This window comes from Gavia stellata, chromosome 3, assembly GCF_030936135.1.
Source record: "Gavia stellata isolate bGavSte3 chromosome 3, bGavSte3.hap2, whole genome shotgun sequence".
Taxonomy (NCBI): Eukaryota; Metazoa; Chordata; class Aves; order Gaviiformes; family Gaviidae; genus Gavia; species Gavia stellata.
In genome coordinates, this window is record NC_082596.1 from 25890538 (window position 1) to 25908518 (window position 17981).

Consider the following 17981-nt stretch of genomic DNA (forward strand, 5'->3'; position numbering starts at 1 on the left):
TCTTTCTGTAATTGACTTGGTGCTTTGCTGACTGTGCTTTACAAACTAATTTTTAGCAAATAATCACCTTCATCCCTCAGTTTGCAGTTACTGGTCTAAAGAGTCTTCACAGCACCCAGTTACACCAGTTCAGCTGCCTTGACTGGATTACCTTAAGCTGAAGCCAGTGCTCGTTCACATCAACTCCAGGCCCTGAGCTACGCCGTGGCTGCACAGGTGGGAAGGGGGGCACCGCTAGCAAAGGTGATGGCGGGAAGATATTTTTATTTCTAAGTCGCTGTCAATTTGCAGAAGCGCAGCGATGCACATGCACTGTGAGAAGACCATGTGATGTTCCCTGTTCTGAGAAAGCGTGGATTAACTTTGGCTTAACTGCGATTCTCCAAGGCCGTGGGCGTTATTTAAAACCATCCTAAGAGTCGTGGGCTTTTACATGCCCGCCTTGGCCTCTTCTTTGTCGCTCTTTCCCCCCACGGGCAGGTGCCTCGGAGCAGCCCGGCGCCCCGCGGTGGCTACGATGGAGCTCCCGCGCCAGAAAACGGCGTAGCGGGAGGCTGAAGCGGGGACAGGCCGGCACGGCGGAGACCGAGGGCCGTCCGAATAAAGCCGCAGCGAGCGACAGCGGAACCGCTCCCGCCACCAGGCCCGGCCGCCTCTTGCCCCTGCCCCGGCAGTGCGCATGCGCCAGCGCTGAGGGAGCATTGGCGGATCCGCCCCCGCCCTCCGGGGACGCTGCGGGTTACCCAGAAGGCAGCGCGCCGCTCTGAGGTCAAGATGGCGGCGAGGGCATCCGGTGAGGCGGCGGTGGGCGTCCAGGGATGGTCGTGCGGGGCCGCGCCCGTCGCGCTTGCGGCGCTGGGCTTGTTTTATACTGTGTCGGGAGGCGAGGCAGGCCGCGAGGGGGATAAGGGGAGCTGGTGGATGGTGTGCGCCCTGTGCCCTTGACGGGGGCAGCGCCGGCAGCTAGGGTAGCGCTGGCAGGGCCCTGGCGGGGGGGTTTCCTCGCCGTCCCTCCCGAGCAGTGGCTTCTCGGTCTGGGCCTCAGCGGAGGGAGCCTGGCTCCGATACCGAGGTTTTCCAGGAGCAGTGGGGCAGACGGTGCTCTGGAGCACTTGGGCTGCTCCGCAGGGGCCTCGGGGATCGCTGTCCTGCTCGGATACTTACTCCAGGCTTAGTTGATTTAATGTTATTCCTTCTCAAGTTCTAAAGTACTAAGGAATAAGGCCTGATGAGGTAGTGTGCTAATGGCATACTGGTATCACACGTAGCACTGGTTTTATGGGGTGACTTAGTAAAACAGCTGACTTAACGTCATGAAAGATGGCTTGCCCTGGCTGCATTGCCCAGATTGTGCTGTTTACGGATTTCTAGACCCCTTGTTGAGTTACTTTAATGGTATTTGGTATTGCATTGTACTCGATTACATGTAAAAACACCTTTGCTATCCAAAATCACAGTTAAGGAAAGATGAACATTCTACATGTGGTGTGTTTTATTTTTTCTTTTTAAAGTCTGATTTTTTTTGAGGTTTCAGTGTTGACTTTCCAGTTGACTTTGGCAGCTGTTTGAAAAAGGAAGCTCTGGAATAGTATTTAAGTAACTGGAGAGGAGAGCAGAAGGTTAACAACATAATAATATGTTGGCCTTGAAATCTCATTAACCCATAGTGAGAGCTGTGGAACTTAGATAAATGATTTGAAAAGCATGATGGTTTTGCTTTATGTAGAACATTGTGGTTTTAGCTGAAGTAAGAGTTATGGGGCCTAAAAGTGTTGGTGCTGTCTTTGACAATGAACTGTTAGCATTGTTCCGAGTCTTAAAGTAGTCTAATATTCAAATTTAGTGAAACAGAGGTCAAATTATTGTACGTAACAAGCGCTCATTCAACCTGTTCAGCATAAGTTAAGGGATACTCAAAAGCAGGGAGGCCAAGTCTCATATGTTCAAATTCAAACTTGATGTAGAGTTGCATTACTGCATGTGAAGGCCAGCAAATATTTGTGTACTGTCATAATAGTGTGTAAATGTTGAATTTTATCTTGCTCTGCAACTGATGATGGTCACATTCAGTTGCAGGAGGTGGTCGCCTGTTAGACAGGATTCGCAAGTGGTATTATAATGCAGCTGGATTCAACAAGCTTGGTAAGTGTTTCACTGAGTTTTAAAAACTCTGCAAATGTAATAGTCCTTAAACTAGTTATGGTTCATAACTGGTGTATGTACATGCAGTTTAGCATAAGTCTTTTTGATCAAAATTAGCTACTACTTTTGTGGGGAAAAAGTTAGCAATAGCTTCAGTCATCATGATTGCTACCTAGCAGTGAAACAGTGACTTTTCTGTTATTTCTGTGTTTGCTCTCATTTTCAGTGAAATAACTTGTAACAGCTAAGGTTAAGCTGGAGTAGTTGAAAAAACTTTCACAAAGCAGTCCTGAAAGTTTGATTATTTATCTTTTCCCACCAAGTCACTTTCACTGGCCAGTATCCTCTAATCCAAAGGCTGCCCTTGAAGCTGGAGGGGTTCCCACGGATAGCAGTCAGTCTGTCTGCGATACTTATGCAAAGTATCCAAAGTGCAAAAAAGGATTTAGTTAGTCCTGCCCTCTTTATCACCATAACTTCACTTGGTGTCTCTCTGGCCTCCACAATGGTGAAGTAGGTGTAAAAACAGTGTTTCCTTAAGTAGAGGAGGTTGCCTTGATGGTAGAGTCTTCAATTTATTCAGAGTTGTTACCAAGTTTGTTTCAACTATTTAGATGGCAGAACAGTTATTGAATGACAAGAGAATCTGACTATTCAGAGGCTGTAATTTACTGCTGACCACAATATGAGCAAATCATGTAAAGGAAGTTAACATACCTGCCTTGGGGAAGTTAGAAAAAAAATTGCAAGACAACTGTACAGAAACAAGCTTAGGTCCTTCCTCCAGAGATGCAGTGCTTAGCCCCTCTTTTTATATCTGTCTGCTGAAATTTTTAAAGGCATTAATACTTTTTGCTGCTTTTCTGGGAATGGGACTAGAAACTGAGGAAAAACACTGAATTTAATCTAGTGATTAAACTAGCAGCCGTGCTCCCTGTACCTTTGAAAGAGATTACAAAACTGAATTCAAGAATATGTGGCTGAAAAGAAATTTCTGTTTTATTGGGAGGCTGCTGCCAACTCAGTCACGTGAGATCAAAACCTTTACCACAAGGCAGTAGGTATACTCTTGTAATCTGCATCAATCTTGGAATGTTACGGAAGTAACATTTTGTCCTACGTTGTTAATACTGAAACTTAAGGTAAGATTGGTTGAATTTCAGGAATCCTTTGTTCCACAAACAGTGTGGGGGTGGTGTTGCCTTTGAGAAGACTAGGTACTTCTCCCTGATTTGACTTCTGGTTTGGGGCAGTCTGGGAGGGAACCAATTCATGCACAAACATCTAGCTTCAGGTTTCCATAGCTTAATATAGTCAACGGAGGTCTAGTCATGATGCGTAGTGGAGTTCAGAGAATAATTCTTCAGTACTGAAGTAGTCACATCTGTGGTTGACTGACTGTAATGGATTCAGAGCTCTTAAATCCTTTACCTAGAGACTCATCTTAAATGCAGATATAAAATTCGATGAGTATAAGTCCACCCATCAGATCCAGAATAGTTGTTGTTCTGTATATGTATACTCTACAAAACACACTGGATTAAATACCCATTTTCTCTATTCCTTGTTAAGAAAAGGAGTAAAAACAAGTAAATAGAGTTTGTGAAAGCCAGTGTTTAGTTTGTTCTCTGTGAGCAACTAGTGGTTCTCTTCTCCTGGATTGGTTTGGGTTTTCTTAGTAACTTTGCATTGGAAGTGTTTTCCCCATGTTATGTAAAAACACCTGTGTCAATCCTAAATCTTTCTTAAGAACATATATTCAGTGATATTGTAAAATCTTCTTTGTATAGGATTAATGCGAGATGATACATTGTATGAAGATGATGATGTAAAAGAAGCCCTGAAGAGACTTCCAGAACATCTTTACAATGAAAGAATATTTCGCATAAAGCGAGCACTCGACTTAAGCCTGAAACGTCAGATCCTTCCAAAAGACCAGTGGGTGAAATATGAGGAGGTATGTGTACAGAGTGTTTCCAAGGTGGAGGTCTTAAATGGCACTGCTATGACTGGTCTTTGGGATTTTCAGTCTCTGAAGACATACATGCTTACATGTTCTTTATAATGCGTAAATGTGTGTGTATCTCGTAGGATACCTCTGGAAAACACAGCTTTTGATTGCTGTTTAAAAAACTTTTTTCAGTGGAAATGAGAAAATTTTGCTCAAGATAACAGAAGCTTAAACTACAGCTCAGAACCGTAGCACATTGTTTGTATTCAGACAAAATATTTCTTCTAAGCTATCAGATAAAGAAATACACTGTAACTAGCTTGAAAATTCTTATGAAAAGTCTCTTGCTTTTCTGATTAATTTCTTAATTTTATAGAAAAACTCAAGCCAACGCTTTTATTCGTGAAGATGCCAAGGAAGAATGATTTAAAGGGAAATCTTGCATTAAAATAAGTGTAAACTTGTAATTTGAAAAACAAATTACACTTTCCTTTTCAGGTGTAAGTAAAATGTTTTGGGGGTTTTTTTGTAGTGGATTGATTCACAGAGTTTGCATTACTGTCCATCTCAGCTTTTTCCAAATTACCAGGCAGAGAGGAATCTTATCACTAAACTTTTGACTATAGCGTAGTATAAGGGTATTATGTTTCTCTCTATATAAGCAGAGGCTGTTTCTTGTGGTGTTACTGGTCATATTTGGGTAGTTGCTGCATTGAATAACTGGTTGCGTAGTTCCTTAAGCAGCAGTTTGGTTTGTAAGTGTTAAACATGGTCAAGGTGTTCCATTGAATCCAAGTTAACAGTGCTATTTAGAATTTAAGTTCAAAATGAGTTTCTCCAGAATATTACAGTTGGGCTTTGAACTAATTAAAGTGGATCTTGTACATTTGGGTATCTGCCAAAAGAACATTGTTTCTAAAGGTATAGCTGGAAGCATCACTTTGCTTGTTGATGTTGGCAAGGCATTAGGAATTAGTGGTTGCTGCAGTAAAGAACTTGTCATTGCAGACTTGGCAGATACAAAGTTTACTTTTTCAGAGTAAGTAATGTTTGATTTCTTTTTTTCCTTGTTAGGTTGGGTTTTAGTCAAATCTGAGGAGGAATGAGAGACATGTAATCTGTAGGAATGGCTTGAGATGTTTCTGGACCTCCCTGTAAGTTTGAATATATTCTCTTCTTTTTCAGGATAAGCATTATCTTGAACCGTACCTAAAAGAAGTAATCCGTGAAAGACTTGAAAGAGAAGCATGGAACAAGAAATAACTATTGAACTACTTCATGCAAATATCCACATATTTCTGATATTTTTAAACATTTGGTTATAGAAGTCTACAGGGAGGCAAATGTGAGGCTGAGGAATACTGTTTCAGCTTGTTCATTGAATCTGTTCATCCAACTAAAATAAACATGTCAAAGTATAAAATCTACTTGGAACAGTTCTTTGTAAATGTTAACAAGCTAATGTTCAGATCTTTCCTATGAGCATATACATTACGTATTAGCTTAGTGGTATGCAGTCTTATTCCAGCATTTTGATTCTCTCTCTTTTCATAGTACAGCTGTTTTCTGCAGTTGTAGGGTTAGATAAGAAACATGCAAGGCTGTTGGTGCTAGTTGCTCTGTTAAATTAAAAAGGGAGTGTTTATTTCCTTCATCACTTCTGCCTGGAGACAACAATACTGGTCCAGTGCTTGATGTTACAATGGCATCATGAGACAGCACAATGTAATGTTCTGTGCATCTAAGCACATATGTATTACAATAATGGAAAACGTAGAGGATTCCTTAAACACAAAATCAGGGAATGTTTCGCTAGCTTTTTATACCATATACATTGTTAATCCTTAAAAGACTATTTTCATATAAACCACAATGACTGTCTCACTTCAGCTTCTTGAGACTTTTTATCCTTTTAAAGGGTAAAAGTGGTATGCTGATGTGCTTTCAACAGCATACTTAACTTCCTATATATTTTTTTTCATGCCTTAAAGCATGCTGTTGTTTACAGTGATTGGTATCAAGTATTTTAAACTATCCAGCTCAATGACATTAGAGATACACATGGAATTCGGGTTCTACTTAAAAACAGAAGGAATTCAGTTGTATCCAGAAAATACTGGCCATTGCTGGCTGAAGACCTTGAGTTTACTCTTCCATAGTTTAATGGTAATGTTAATTTGAGACAGATTTTGGTATTACATGTGGAATTCAAAGCCTATTATATAGCCCTCTGAAGTACACAATCTTGTGTGATAGTCCCAAGGTTTCATTTTTTTTCTTATGCACGCTTGTCTGCCAAATGCAAGAATCCATTGACCAAAAGCTAGAGTGGTTTAAAAAAAAAAACAAAATTACATAAATATGAAGCAAACAATGTAGTTTTGAACTGATATGACCAGATGAATACAATACTGGATTAGAAGTTAGAATGGAAACTGTCTTTTAGCTTTGCTCATTACTCTGTTATTAATCCTCCTCTGCTTGCTTCAGTTGCTAACATCTGGATGATGGATACAGTGATCCCTGGGTGAAATATTTATTTCAAAACTTCACAGCCTGATGCGGTAAAACACAATGCTGCAAAAATATCTGCGTTGCCAATATTCCTTAGAAGTCTGTGGGGAGATTATATTAAGAATGTGTGATTTCCTTCATCTCCTATAGTAAAATCTTATGATTGAAGCACACATAATTTCATGTATTTTTGAGAACTTTCTAATTTTCTTCCAAGAGACAAATAGGGCCTGAGGTTCCACGCTTCTATTTATGGAATTATTAGAATACTTAATTTTTCTAATGGAATTAGAACTATTTCATTATCTGTTAGAGTAATATTAGAAGACTGAATTGCCTAATGAAAGCAGCACTTGAAAGGCATAGCTGGTTAAACTTCTACAAAAGCTAGGACTTTGTAGAAAGACAATGTCTGCTTATTTGACCATAGATTTGGATTAAGATTAATGTGGTTCAAAAGTCTCCTAAAAATTACTTGGTTTAGGGAAAAGGGTTTTGTTGGTGTCAGACACTTAAAAATAGGCTGACCTTGGAGTGGAGTGCAAAGCAGCCATGCTCCAATTGGCCTAACACACCTGAAATCACTGACCTCTTTACACTCAGATTTAACAATTTAAGAGTCAGAGGTGAGTAGCAGAAGTTAATAAAAGAGTCTTTCCAAGTGATCTTTATAGCAGTTCAAGGGGAGGAGAGAAAAGGAAGCTGTGTTAAGAGCTTGCTTGTTCACCAAGGCTGAGGTTGTTCAACAGCTTTCATTCAGACATGTTTTCAGATGCTTCTGACTTGGATTGATCATTTTTAACTTTAAGTTCCCATAATGTGCAGTAGTCTCCTGTTGAAGTATTTTGAAAAAGTTCAGTAAATACTGTTTAGTTGTATCTTAGAATGATGTTAGTAAGGAAAATGTATTTGTCATTTTTTGGCAGAGATGGGTGTGTATTCTTTGAGACATTTAGGAGAATCTGAAAATAGTGAGAAACAGGGAGGAAGGAGGTGGGCTTAAGAGAGGGATATCTGTTGCCTGGGAACCAGGAGCTGTAGCAGCTTTGTGTTAGAGACTGTAAACTCTTATCTAGAATATGTGATGTGAGATTTGGATGCTTGTGCTACTGGCTAATAGATAAGTAACTTGGAAGACATTTCATATTTCACCCTCTGGTGTTCCCCTCTATGCACACTGAGCTACTAGCATTAATCTGTAGCTAGAAGAAACAGCAGTTTTCTTGTATGAAAGATCTGAATCCTGCTGGTGACAAGTTGGAGGGTCAGTGTGATTCCCATTTTTGAATCTTTATGTTTATCATTAAAAATATCTGGGATGGGAAGGAATGGACTTGCAAAAATTAGGGCTTTTCAAATCTGTCGTTTCTTTGTAATGCTTCCATCCCACCTGTGCAGCTCTCTGTGGGATCCTGCCATATTCCTTGTGGAGGCTCTGTGCTCCTCTGAATGATCCAGGACTGTGCAGCCATGAGCTTGTTATCTGCAAAATTGCCTCATCTTAAGGAAAAGCTTGACAACAGTAAAGGAGGTCAAATTGCCAGAGGTGAAAAGATAGTCTGATGAATGAAAAGTGTTTTGGTTTGGAGAACTGGGATTTCTTTCTGCTGCTGTCACGAGGTTCTTCTGTAACTGTGAGCAAGACACTTGGTTCACAGAAGCTCACTAAGTATTTTCCTAAATGCTTAATATATGGTGCTTGGGACTACATCTGCAGAAGGGCAGAGTAATCGCATCTATGTCTAGGTTCAGTAGATATTTTCTGAAAATACTCGGTGAAATTGTCAGTATTCATCCATACGCACAATGAATACTACAGGTGGTGGTACCAGGAGCAGATCTTACAGGGATTCTCACAGATTTGAAAAAGACCTCACAATCTTTATTCCTCTGATGGTAAGTGCAGAAATACTTTACAAAGAAGCTGATAGATTTGTAGCCTGTAGGGAGTGCAGAAAGCAAGGTTGAGCTGTACACTGAAGAAGATTGAAAAAAATTCCTGAATGAGAGAGGGGGTCCTACTGGGAAAAATGCGAACCTGCAATTTAGGGTCATACCATAATGCACAAGGAATGGTGCACCTTGCATTTCATAACTTGACTTTGCAACCTTCATTAATGTAGGTTTTTGGATATATAACTTCTATACAGATTCCATAAATTACTGAGGTCTTTTTGTAGTTTGAGTTCACAACATCTTTGGCACATCTAAATTATGTGTGTCAAATTAAGAGAGAGTGTGAGCTGATATTGCTAATCCTGCAGTTTGATGACAATTTTAGCTTGAATTAATTTTCATCACTTTTAAGTGAACCTGCGCTTCACTTGAAGTTCTTCTATTAAATACATAGTGAAATATAAGAATACGTTTTGATTGCTGAAGATCACGTTTGTTATGGCAGACTGATTTCTTTAAATTTTGAATCGGTCAACCCAGAAACAATGGAATTTTTGCAGCACTATAACAAGAAACATATGCTTGTTTTACATCCAACTTCCATCCAAAGGAAAGCTATAGCAGATATAAATCACATAAGAATTTTGATGAAACATCATGCTTGTCATTATAATGGAACTGTTTTAGCATTAATATGGTAAACACATTCCTACTTGAAGCATTTTCTCTCTAGATAGCAAAGATCAAAGATTATCTTCAGGATTTGCCGGGGAAGGTTATGGAGAGGCTCATCTTGAGGGCGCTCACGGGACACGTGCAGGATAACCAAGGGATCAGGCCCAGCCAGCACAGGTTCATGAAAGGCAGGTCCTGCTTGACCAACCTGATCTCCTTCTATGACCAGGTGACCTGCCTAGTGCATGAGGGGAAGGCTGTTGATGTTGTCTACCTGGACTTCAGTAAAGCCTTTGACACTGTTCCCCACAGTATTCTCCTGGAGAAGCTGGTGGCCCGTGGTTTAGACAGGTGCACTGTTCGCTGGGTAAAAAACTGGCTGGATGGCCGAGCCCAGAGAGTTCTGGTGAATGGAATGAAATCCAATTGGCAGCCGGTCACAAGCAGAGTCCCCCAGGGCTCAGTTTTGGGACCAGTCTTGTTTAATGTCTTTATTGATGATCTGGATGAGGGGATAGAGTGCACCCTCAGCAAGTTTGCAGACGACACCAAGTTGGGCGGGAGTGTTGATCTGCTTGAGGGTAGGAAGGCTCTGCAGAGGGATCTGGACAGGCTGGATCGATGGGCTGAGGCCAACCGGATGAAGTTCAATAAGGCCAAGTGCCGGGTTCTACACTTCGGCCACAACAACCCCAGGCAACGCTACAGGCTTGGGGATGAGTGGCTGGAAAGTTCCCCCGCAGAAAAGGACCTGGGGGTGTTGATCGACAGCCGGCTGAATATGAGCCAGCAGTGTGCCCAGGTGGCCAAGAAGGCCAACGGCATCCTGGCCTGTATCAGAAATGGTGTGGCCAGCAGGAGCAGGGAGGTGATCATGCCCCTGTACTCAGCGCTGGTGAGGCCGCACCTCGAATCCTGTGTTCAGTTTTGGGCCCCTCACTACAAGAAGGACATTGAGGTGCTGCAGCGTGTCCAGAGAAGGGCGACGAAGCTGGTGAGGGGTCTGGAGCACAAGTCTTATGAGGAGTGGCTGAGGGAGCTGGGGTTGTTCAGTCTGGAGAAGAGGAGGCTGAGGGGAGACCTTATTGCTCTCTACAGTTACCTGAAGGGGGGTTGCAGAGAGGTGTGTGTTGGTCTCTTCTCCCAAGTGACTAGTGACAGGACAAGAGGAAATGGCCTCAAGTTGTGCCAGGGGAGGTTCAGGCTAGGTATTAGGAAAAAGTTCTTTACTGAGAGAGTAGTGAAACATTGGAACAGGCTGCCCAGGGAGGTGGTGGAGTCACCCTCCCTGGAGGTATTCAAGGAGCGTGTGGATGTGGCATTGTGGGATGTGGCTTGATGGGCATGGTGCTGTGTGGTGTTGGGTGGGTTGGTTTTTGGTGTGTTGTGGTGTTTGTTGGTTTTTTGGTTTTTTTTTTTTTTTTTTTAGGTTGGACTTGATGATCTTACAGGTCTTTTCCAACCTTAGTGATTCTGTGATTTCCCCACAGTGCTGCTGTCCCTTGCGGTCAGTTTTCATGGACTGAAACTTCGGCCAGTGTAAGGGCTGCCCTTGCAGTGCCGAGCAGGCAGAGGCAACCTGAGCCACTGCTGCTCCAGGGTGAGACCAGGACTGGAACTCGGTGTCCCTCCTGGTACGCAGCTGACCTGAATGCCTTGATTGACTTTCTTTCTATTAGCCTCTTTTAGCTGGTCTAAGGCTCAAAGGGCTAAGATCTTGAAAATTCTGTGGGCAGCTATCTCCATTTGTAAACAATTTGGGTTAGCATCTAAGTACCCTTGAACTGGGCTTGATCCCAAAACTCGGTTTCCTCAAACTCCTCTGCAGGCCATGCAGAGCTGCAAGCTTCCTTCGGTGCAGTTTTGTAAATCCTTCAGTGTCAAATAGTTCCCGGCTCACCCAGGACCTCAGTGCAGGTGGTGCTGGGACTAGGTGACAGGCTGGTCTGATGCCCTGGGGTGCCAGAAATCATGCGCACTTCTGCTTCCCTGGCGAGGTGGGTGTTCTCATGGCATGTCTGGAGAAGGAGCCCTCAATGCCTTCTGCTTGCTGGTGATTTAATGCGAGCTTGTGCCGGCAGGCTGTGGGCTCAATTCCATTTTCTTCACAAAAAAGTGTGGATTCACAGTTCTCTGTGAATGCTTTAGTTCTCTAATTAACATGTTTTCTGCTGTGCAAGTGGGGCTGTTAGTCCCTTTGTCTGACTGTTCTGCTTTGAAAGGTGTCATTAACTGCACCAGGAGAGACCCTGACTCAAGTAGGTTGGTTAGAGCTGTTTCCTAAGGTGTTCTGCAAGCTGCTTCAAAATAAGGGCAATGCCTGACTCCACCTGCCTAGAGGCACTTGCCTGGGGGGGCAATTACTGCTCACCAGCTGATTGTCTTCACTCACAGCTTCTGCCCTGCTCAGCTCTCTCCTGTGGTACCTGAGCCCTGAGCCAGCCCTGGCACCTGGACCAAGGAGATAAGGTAAGGGCTTTCGTGAGGAACACAGGGTGGGTGAGGGATTGGGATAGACCCAAGGTTAGAAAACTATGTGCAGGGATTTGGAAGAAGTATAGGGAAAATAAGTTGACCTCAATCCCCTTTGCCTGCTTTGGGGGTGTGCAGTGAGGACAAGATGAGGTTGGGGCATTTATGTGCAGACTGAAGATGACCAGTGGGAAGGGGGAGAAAGAAAAACGTGGTTGAACACATTTGGGGAAATGGGACCGCTGAGTAGGATAGTGACGAAAGACAGGTATGTGGTGGTTTGGCAAAGACCAGGGTGCTTTGCAGACCACTGCAGAGGGTGATGCCTGTGTGTCCTAACTTTGGGAACCCCAAGTTCCTGGCACTCACTGAGGCTTAAATTTTCCCTAAAGAATATTTAAGTATCATCCGTTGAACCGGGTCATGAGTGGAGCCCAACCTGTCCTTGTCCCGCCTCCAGAGTGCCTGGACGTGATGGAAGTGTCCGTCTCCTCTGGCCCAACCTCATCTGTTTCTTTCAATGAAAACCAGAACAGCTTCAAGAGGATAGCCGGACAGCTACAGGGCAAGTCTGGGTTTGGTGTGCTCACATCTCTGCAGCGAAAGAGGAGCACTGGATCTTTCTCTTCCAAACTATAAGCAAGTGCTGGAATTGCTGTTGCTGTTTTATGAGAGTGTGCTGCTTCAGTTCCTGCGCTGGAAAGGGATCTGGAGCTTGAAACACGATCAGAAAGAGGTACCTCAGCACAGCTGGGCTGTGTTCTCCTCAGCAGTTCCTAAAGTGGTTCCCTGTTGGCCTGTGCGGATCTGGTTCTTTGTGTCTAAATCTTCTGGATTGCACGGGGAGGCTGGATAGCAAGGCATGGAGTTAAACGCTGCTGCGCTCAGTATTACAACACCTAAGCCCTTTTATGAAGCCTCATATTCCCGCTGCGGCCCAGCAGATTGAAATGATTGTTTATAAGCAGCAAAGTTCAGAGTCCAAAGCTCAGATCTCTTCAAGGCACTCCAAATGTTTTTTTTGTCTGCAAGTTGTGTTCCCTGGTGGAGTATTAGCTTAAAAAGATACTATTATGAAATAGTCATAAAAGCAGCTAGATATGTTTGGTTTACTTCAATTAACTAAAAATTCTCCAAATCCTAAGTGTTTCTCAGCTGCAGTCTCTCACCCTGAAAAAGGCGGAAGAAAATTCCTTTAATTTTCCATCAGTGTATATAAGCAGGCCTCCAGTGATGCTCGGCGCCCAGCCTGCCTGCTGGAACTCATGAGACTGTCACGGCGATGCGGAGGTGGCTCTGATAAAAAGCAAAATGTATTCTGCTGCCAGGTGAGGTTTGGCTCAGCTCTGCTCTGCACGTTGCAAAAGCTGAGGTACCAGAGGAGGAGTGAGATCAGCATTTTGGAGCTTTATGGAGGCAGTCATCCCTGCCTAGGAGTGCTTAGGCTATAGCAGGGTGAAGTCAGGACCTGGGTCTGCACTGGCAGCAGCCAGAGATGCTTTATTTTCCAAAAAAAAAAAAAAAAAAAACCAAAACCCCACACCAGAAAAACACAGAATAGAAGAAATTCCAGGGAAAAAGTAACAAAGCATATTTCCTTTCAGAAGTACAGCTGCCTTATGGAGAGACTGCTATTCCCATTATGAGACTGGTGATGTAATTATGACAAATTAGAGGTTTAGATCTGTAGTTTAATGCTTGCACATGGTAGCCCAGGTTCACCTGGCTTACCCCAAAGAGCATCATTATCCACCCCATCTGTTGCCCAGGTCTTGAGAAAAACTGCTGGGAGCAGCGTCTTCTGCTGGACAACTCGTAGATTTGCAGCTGTCCCCAGAGCTGGTTCTTGGTGCAGAGCTTGGGGTGCAGAGTGCCTAGCTTTGCCCAGCCTTGTTCTCATCTGATCGCAGGCTCTTGCTGTTTCTCATGGAAAGGAGGGGTGTCTTTCATGAATTTTTGTACTCATCTTTTCATACGTATATCGAATCCAGGGGTGTGGCTGGACACCTCCAAAACAGCCATTAAAACCTTGCTACTTTATAGTGATTCAACAAGCTACTTCAAAAAGAACATGAGAAGGTATGCTTTGAAAGGGGACTTCTCCAGCTGCTTCCACCCAGCACTTTAAAAACACATAAGACACAATAAAGCACGTGTTGACATAAGTGAGCTTCAAAAAAACCATTGGATTATTTTGAAGGAGTATAAACACACGTGGGGAGAGTTATCAGCCTTCACCCAGCAAAACAATTACATCAGTGCAGCTTGGACTGGGATCTGCCTTAAGATCTCCCAGATGTTGCAAACGGCACAGTTGCCGATCGGTTGCTCTGAGTAATTATAAACTGTCAAATGGAGGAGGGGAGGTTGGTTCTCAAAGAAAAAAGCATAAAAGCCTTCTGGGGAATTGAAAAGAAGATCCACTGTTCATAGCTGACACCCAGAGCCACGACAGCCTCTGCTTATGCCCAGATTTGCCGGGCCAGTATCACGGACGTGTCTCAGAGCCTACCTTATGCCTGAGCTCTGGCGTGCTTCACAGAGGGGACGAGCCCCCCGGCAAGGAGCTTGCTGTGGGGTGATCCTAGGGCTGCTCAGAAATCATGTTGGCAGCAACTCCCAGCCTGGAGTGAGGGACCTGCCGCCCGCCTCACTACTGGAAGACCGTCTGGTCCTGAGGCAGGAGGTGCTGGCCCTGACACTCAAACAGAAAGGGTGACGGGGGGGAAACAACTTACTCGGCCGAAGGGCTGGTCTCCTGCTTGGACCTGGGCTGTGCAGCTGGAGGAGGGAGCCCCAGACAAGCTGTCAGTGCTGTGCTGCAGCACAACAAGAGTTCAAGACTTTGGGGGCTGCCAGAAGACGGGGAGTGCGTCCCTGACGCTGTAGCTGGGTGGCTCAAACGCTTAGCAGAGCCTGTCCCCAGCTCAAAGGTGTGGTTCTGTGCAGTTTCTGTGAAGCATTTGCTGTTCGTAGCACAGAGGAGCTGTGAGCACGGGGAGCAAGAGGCCTGGTGCGCTTGTGTCAGGAATGAGCCCCAGCTCCTCTCCTCCCCGAGGGTGGGTCCTACCCCCTCACACCCCCAAGCAGAGCACTGGGGCATGCTCAGGCCACCAGCAACGCTCAGCCCATTGAAGGATGCTGGAAGGTACCAGCACTCTGAAGAGCCTTTGAGACTCAGCAGCCCAAGTGTTGGGAGATGCTTCAGCCTCAGAAAGAGAGGGGATTTTGGAAAGCCCCTGTGCTGGTGTTTCCACGGGTTAACATGGGTTGGTGAGCTGCCTCTCCGAGTTCCCTTCTGACAGCCCCAGCTCACAGTCCCACTGGGGTCCAGCCATGCCATCCCTCTGGGCCATTTGCCCCTTCCCCAAGTGGTGAGTAGCTGGGGTGTCCGTCCAGCTCCCTGCAGCCCAGGGCACATGGCAGAGCTGCCAGCTTGCACTTGCCAGCTCGCAGCAGTATGTCAGGCTGTGAATGGTGGCAGGTGAAAACTGGAAGTGGTGCCCTGCCGCTGCGGTGACATGGCCTCTGGCAGAGGGCGAGGAGGATGGGTGGGCAGCGACCCCTCCATGTGCCCTGCCCAAGGCGGTGAGCAACAGCCCCAGCAGCTAACTCTCCCAGGTGCCACGGCTCTGGCTTCTATTACTGGCACGTCACTGCTTTACCAGCACTAGCCCAGCAGAATTGCACAGAGCGGCATGTGCATCAGGAGGGTGTGCTCGCCCATCGCCCTCGCAGGAGCTGGCCAGTGCCAGAGATGGATGTGCCTTCATGAGCGCCCAGGGGTGATGAGCTCAGCAGCAGGTCAGCTACACAAAAATGAGCCCCTGACAATGCCAGTCCCCCATGTCAAGGGGCAGTTTTGTCCTGGACACGATAGCAGCAGCAGGGAGAAACATGTTGCCCATCCCCAGCATCACCCATCAAGGCCAGCTCACCCTGAAGCCAGGGGGGGCTGTGCTGTAACAGTACAAGCACCGTCAAAGCATCCTGGCATTGTCTTCTTCTCTTTTTTAATTTCATTTTTCAGGATGACAACACTTTAAAGGTTTACGACCAACAGGAGAATTTACTACTAAGTCATGTACTGATGTAATGAAATCTAATATATGCTGTGTAATGAGTTATGAGATGTTATTTAGTTTCAGGGTTTTATTACTTCAATCAGTTATGACCATATTTCCTTTTATATGATTGCTCACTCTTTAAACATACCAGATGACTGTATAAAGAACACCTAATAAAGTCTGGAGATGTTAAAATATAAATGTTTTAAATTTTGCCATAAATTTGTTTTAATTCTACCAATGGTGGCTTTTGCACTGGAGGTGGTGCTGTCCTTGTTAGCAGTGCAGACCTTGGTAGTGTAGTCTCAGATCCCTTATGGGAAGGAGCTGAGAGACCCTGCTTCATTATAAAACATAGTTAGTCACCAATGCTCACCCTTGGTGATTATACACAGAAATTGGAAGGCTTTTAGAATAAAACTAGAAAGACAGAAAATATTCATCTGTGATATAAGTCATTGTCTTAATTATCCTCTCATATTTGCCAGCGTAACTGCAATATACTCGTCCTGGTTTCTACCAGTCTTCAAGAGGGGAGAATCAGGCTTATGGTCTTCAGCATCAAAATCAAATATATAAATGTTCTGCCCATGCACTTTTTGGCAATCCTCCTAATTTTTCCACATTTATGCATTGTACTTTACAGTCATTTGGGATAACGTCATAGCAGTGGAATTATATAGCTGTGAAATAAAATCAGAATCAAGTCTTTAATAAATCAATGTTTAAGCGAGTGAAGGACTTCAACTGCTGAACAATTGCAGGAACCAAGTGGTGTTGAGTCCTGGTTGTGATATGTTCGTAGTGAGTGTTGAGTTCTCAAAAATCATTGTAGAATACGTTTTATGATGGTTAACAACTCTGCAGTAAGAGCTTGTGTCCGCGTTAATACAGACCGCGGCTATTGTAAGGCTTTAGCATGCTGCTGCTACCTAGCAAGCCACCCGCTGTGGGCACGCAGAGGTCTCCAGTGCTGCTGGCTGGGGTCCTGCATCTGTGTCACCTGCCTGGGCAGCCCCAAATTTGTCTACTTACAACTTTCTGATTTCCTCCTCAGCTCTGCAACAGGCGGCACTCGCATGATTTGCTTAGCCTGCTCGAAGCCCCCACCGCCTCCGTAGCAGGGACTTGCTCTCTCCTGCTTCAGGCTGCCCAGGCCAGATGCCGGTCCTGGCTTGAGGATGAAGTAGCATCGCAGAGCCAAGGGTGGGGGAGCGGGGAATGGTCCCCTCTGCCCAGAAGCTGTTGTTACAGGGGCTCAAAAGCAGCCGTCAACAAACTATTTCATACGAGACCTCAAAAACAGTCTTTGCAGCAGAGTGTGTTTCTGCTGAGCTCATACAAGGTGCAGGGCTCTGGAGCCTGGGCTCGCTCCAGCTGCTCAGCAGCGCAAGGGAAACCAGCCTGTGCTACCCCAGGTTGGGAGGCTGAGCTGCTGCTTTCATGGCAGAGAGGTGAGCCGGGAGGAAAGGAGCCTGGTAAACCTGAGCGTGCTGTAGACTCATCTGGCCAGCTCCAAGGGAGGGAAAACTGCCTTTTAGTTACAATTTCATCTAGAATTTGCAGCAACCAGAAATATTTTCAGCATGTTTGGTCTGCTGTGGCTGTGGCTACCGCCTGTATCACAGCCCAAGGATGACTTTGTTTGGAGCGATGATCCCTGCTGCTCTACTGCTTGCTGCAGAAAGATGCCAGAGGCCCAGTTTGGCAGAATTCCCCTCCCCATCCCCATCCCAGCCTCCAATCCCTGTTCCTGACCCGCCTGTGCCTTGTTTTAGCTGTGGTTAGTATTGCTGCCATCTGTAAACCCCTCCTTCTGGTTCTGCAAGGCAGGGTGTCATCTCAGGATAGTCCCTCCAGACAGTTGTTTATCAATTCAATATTTTTTTTTTAATTGTACATACATCAAGATGCTGTACTTCTCCTAGTATTTATTCAGTTATTGATAGAGATACTAACAGAAGAGAAAAACTTCTAAATGACCCATCTTGCTCCTCCATTCTATTAATATCTCTATCACTAATTGGATAAATTTTAGGAGAAGAATTACAGAAAGTAATGAAATAAAGACTTTACTATTCACAAATCCAGGATACTAATTCAGCCAAAGAGAATCATACATCAAATAAATGGCCAAGCATACTTAAAATATGTCTTTGTACAGTAACAAGGCACAATTTAATCCCATTAAGAAAATGTTGGCAGTGGCTCAGTGTTTGGGAACATGCCACTGAACTGTCCTGCTGTAACCTTGGATGTAGGGA

At 44.7% G+C, this 17981-nt stretch overlaps 1 protein-coding gene across 1 annotated transcript; it reads left to right on the forward strand.

Moving 5' to 3' along the window:
* Window positions 1-301: 301 nt before the first annotated feature.
* Window positions 302-5520, forward strand: LOC104252709 (cytochrome b-c1 complex subunit 7). The gene is made up of 5 exons (XM_059836346.1): window positions 302-314; window positions 644-793; window positions 2071-2142; window positions 3933-4099; window positions 5279-5520. Exons 1-5 carry the CDS (start codon window positions 302-304, stop codon window positions 5354-5356), a joined length of 480 nt encoding a protein of 159 aa, XP_059692329.1. The 3' UTR covers window positions 5357-5520.
* Window positions 5521-17981: the final 12461 nt, after the last annotated feature.

What these genes read in the sequence shown, in the direction of transcription:
- LOC104252709 (XM_059836346.1), top strand. An exon ending in GATGGCGGCGAGGGCATCCG is followed by an intron (nt 794 to 2,070) that starts GTGAGGCGGCGG and finishes GGTCACATTCAG; the next exon opens with TTGCAGGAGGTGGTCGCCTG. An exon ending in AGCTGGATTCAACAAGCTTG is followed by an intron (nt 2,143 to 3,932) that starts GTAAGTGTTTCA and finishes TTCTTTGTATAG; the next exon opens with GATTAATGCGAGATGATACA.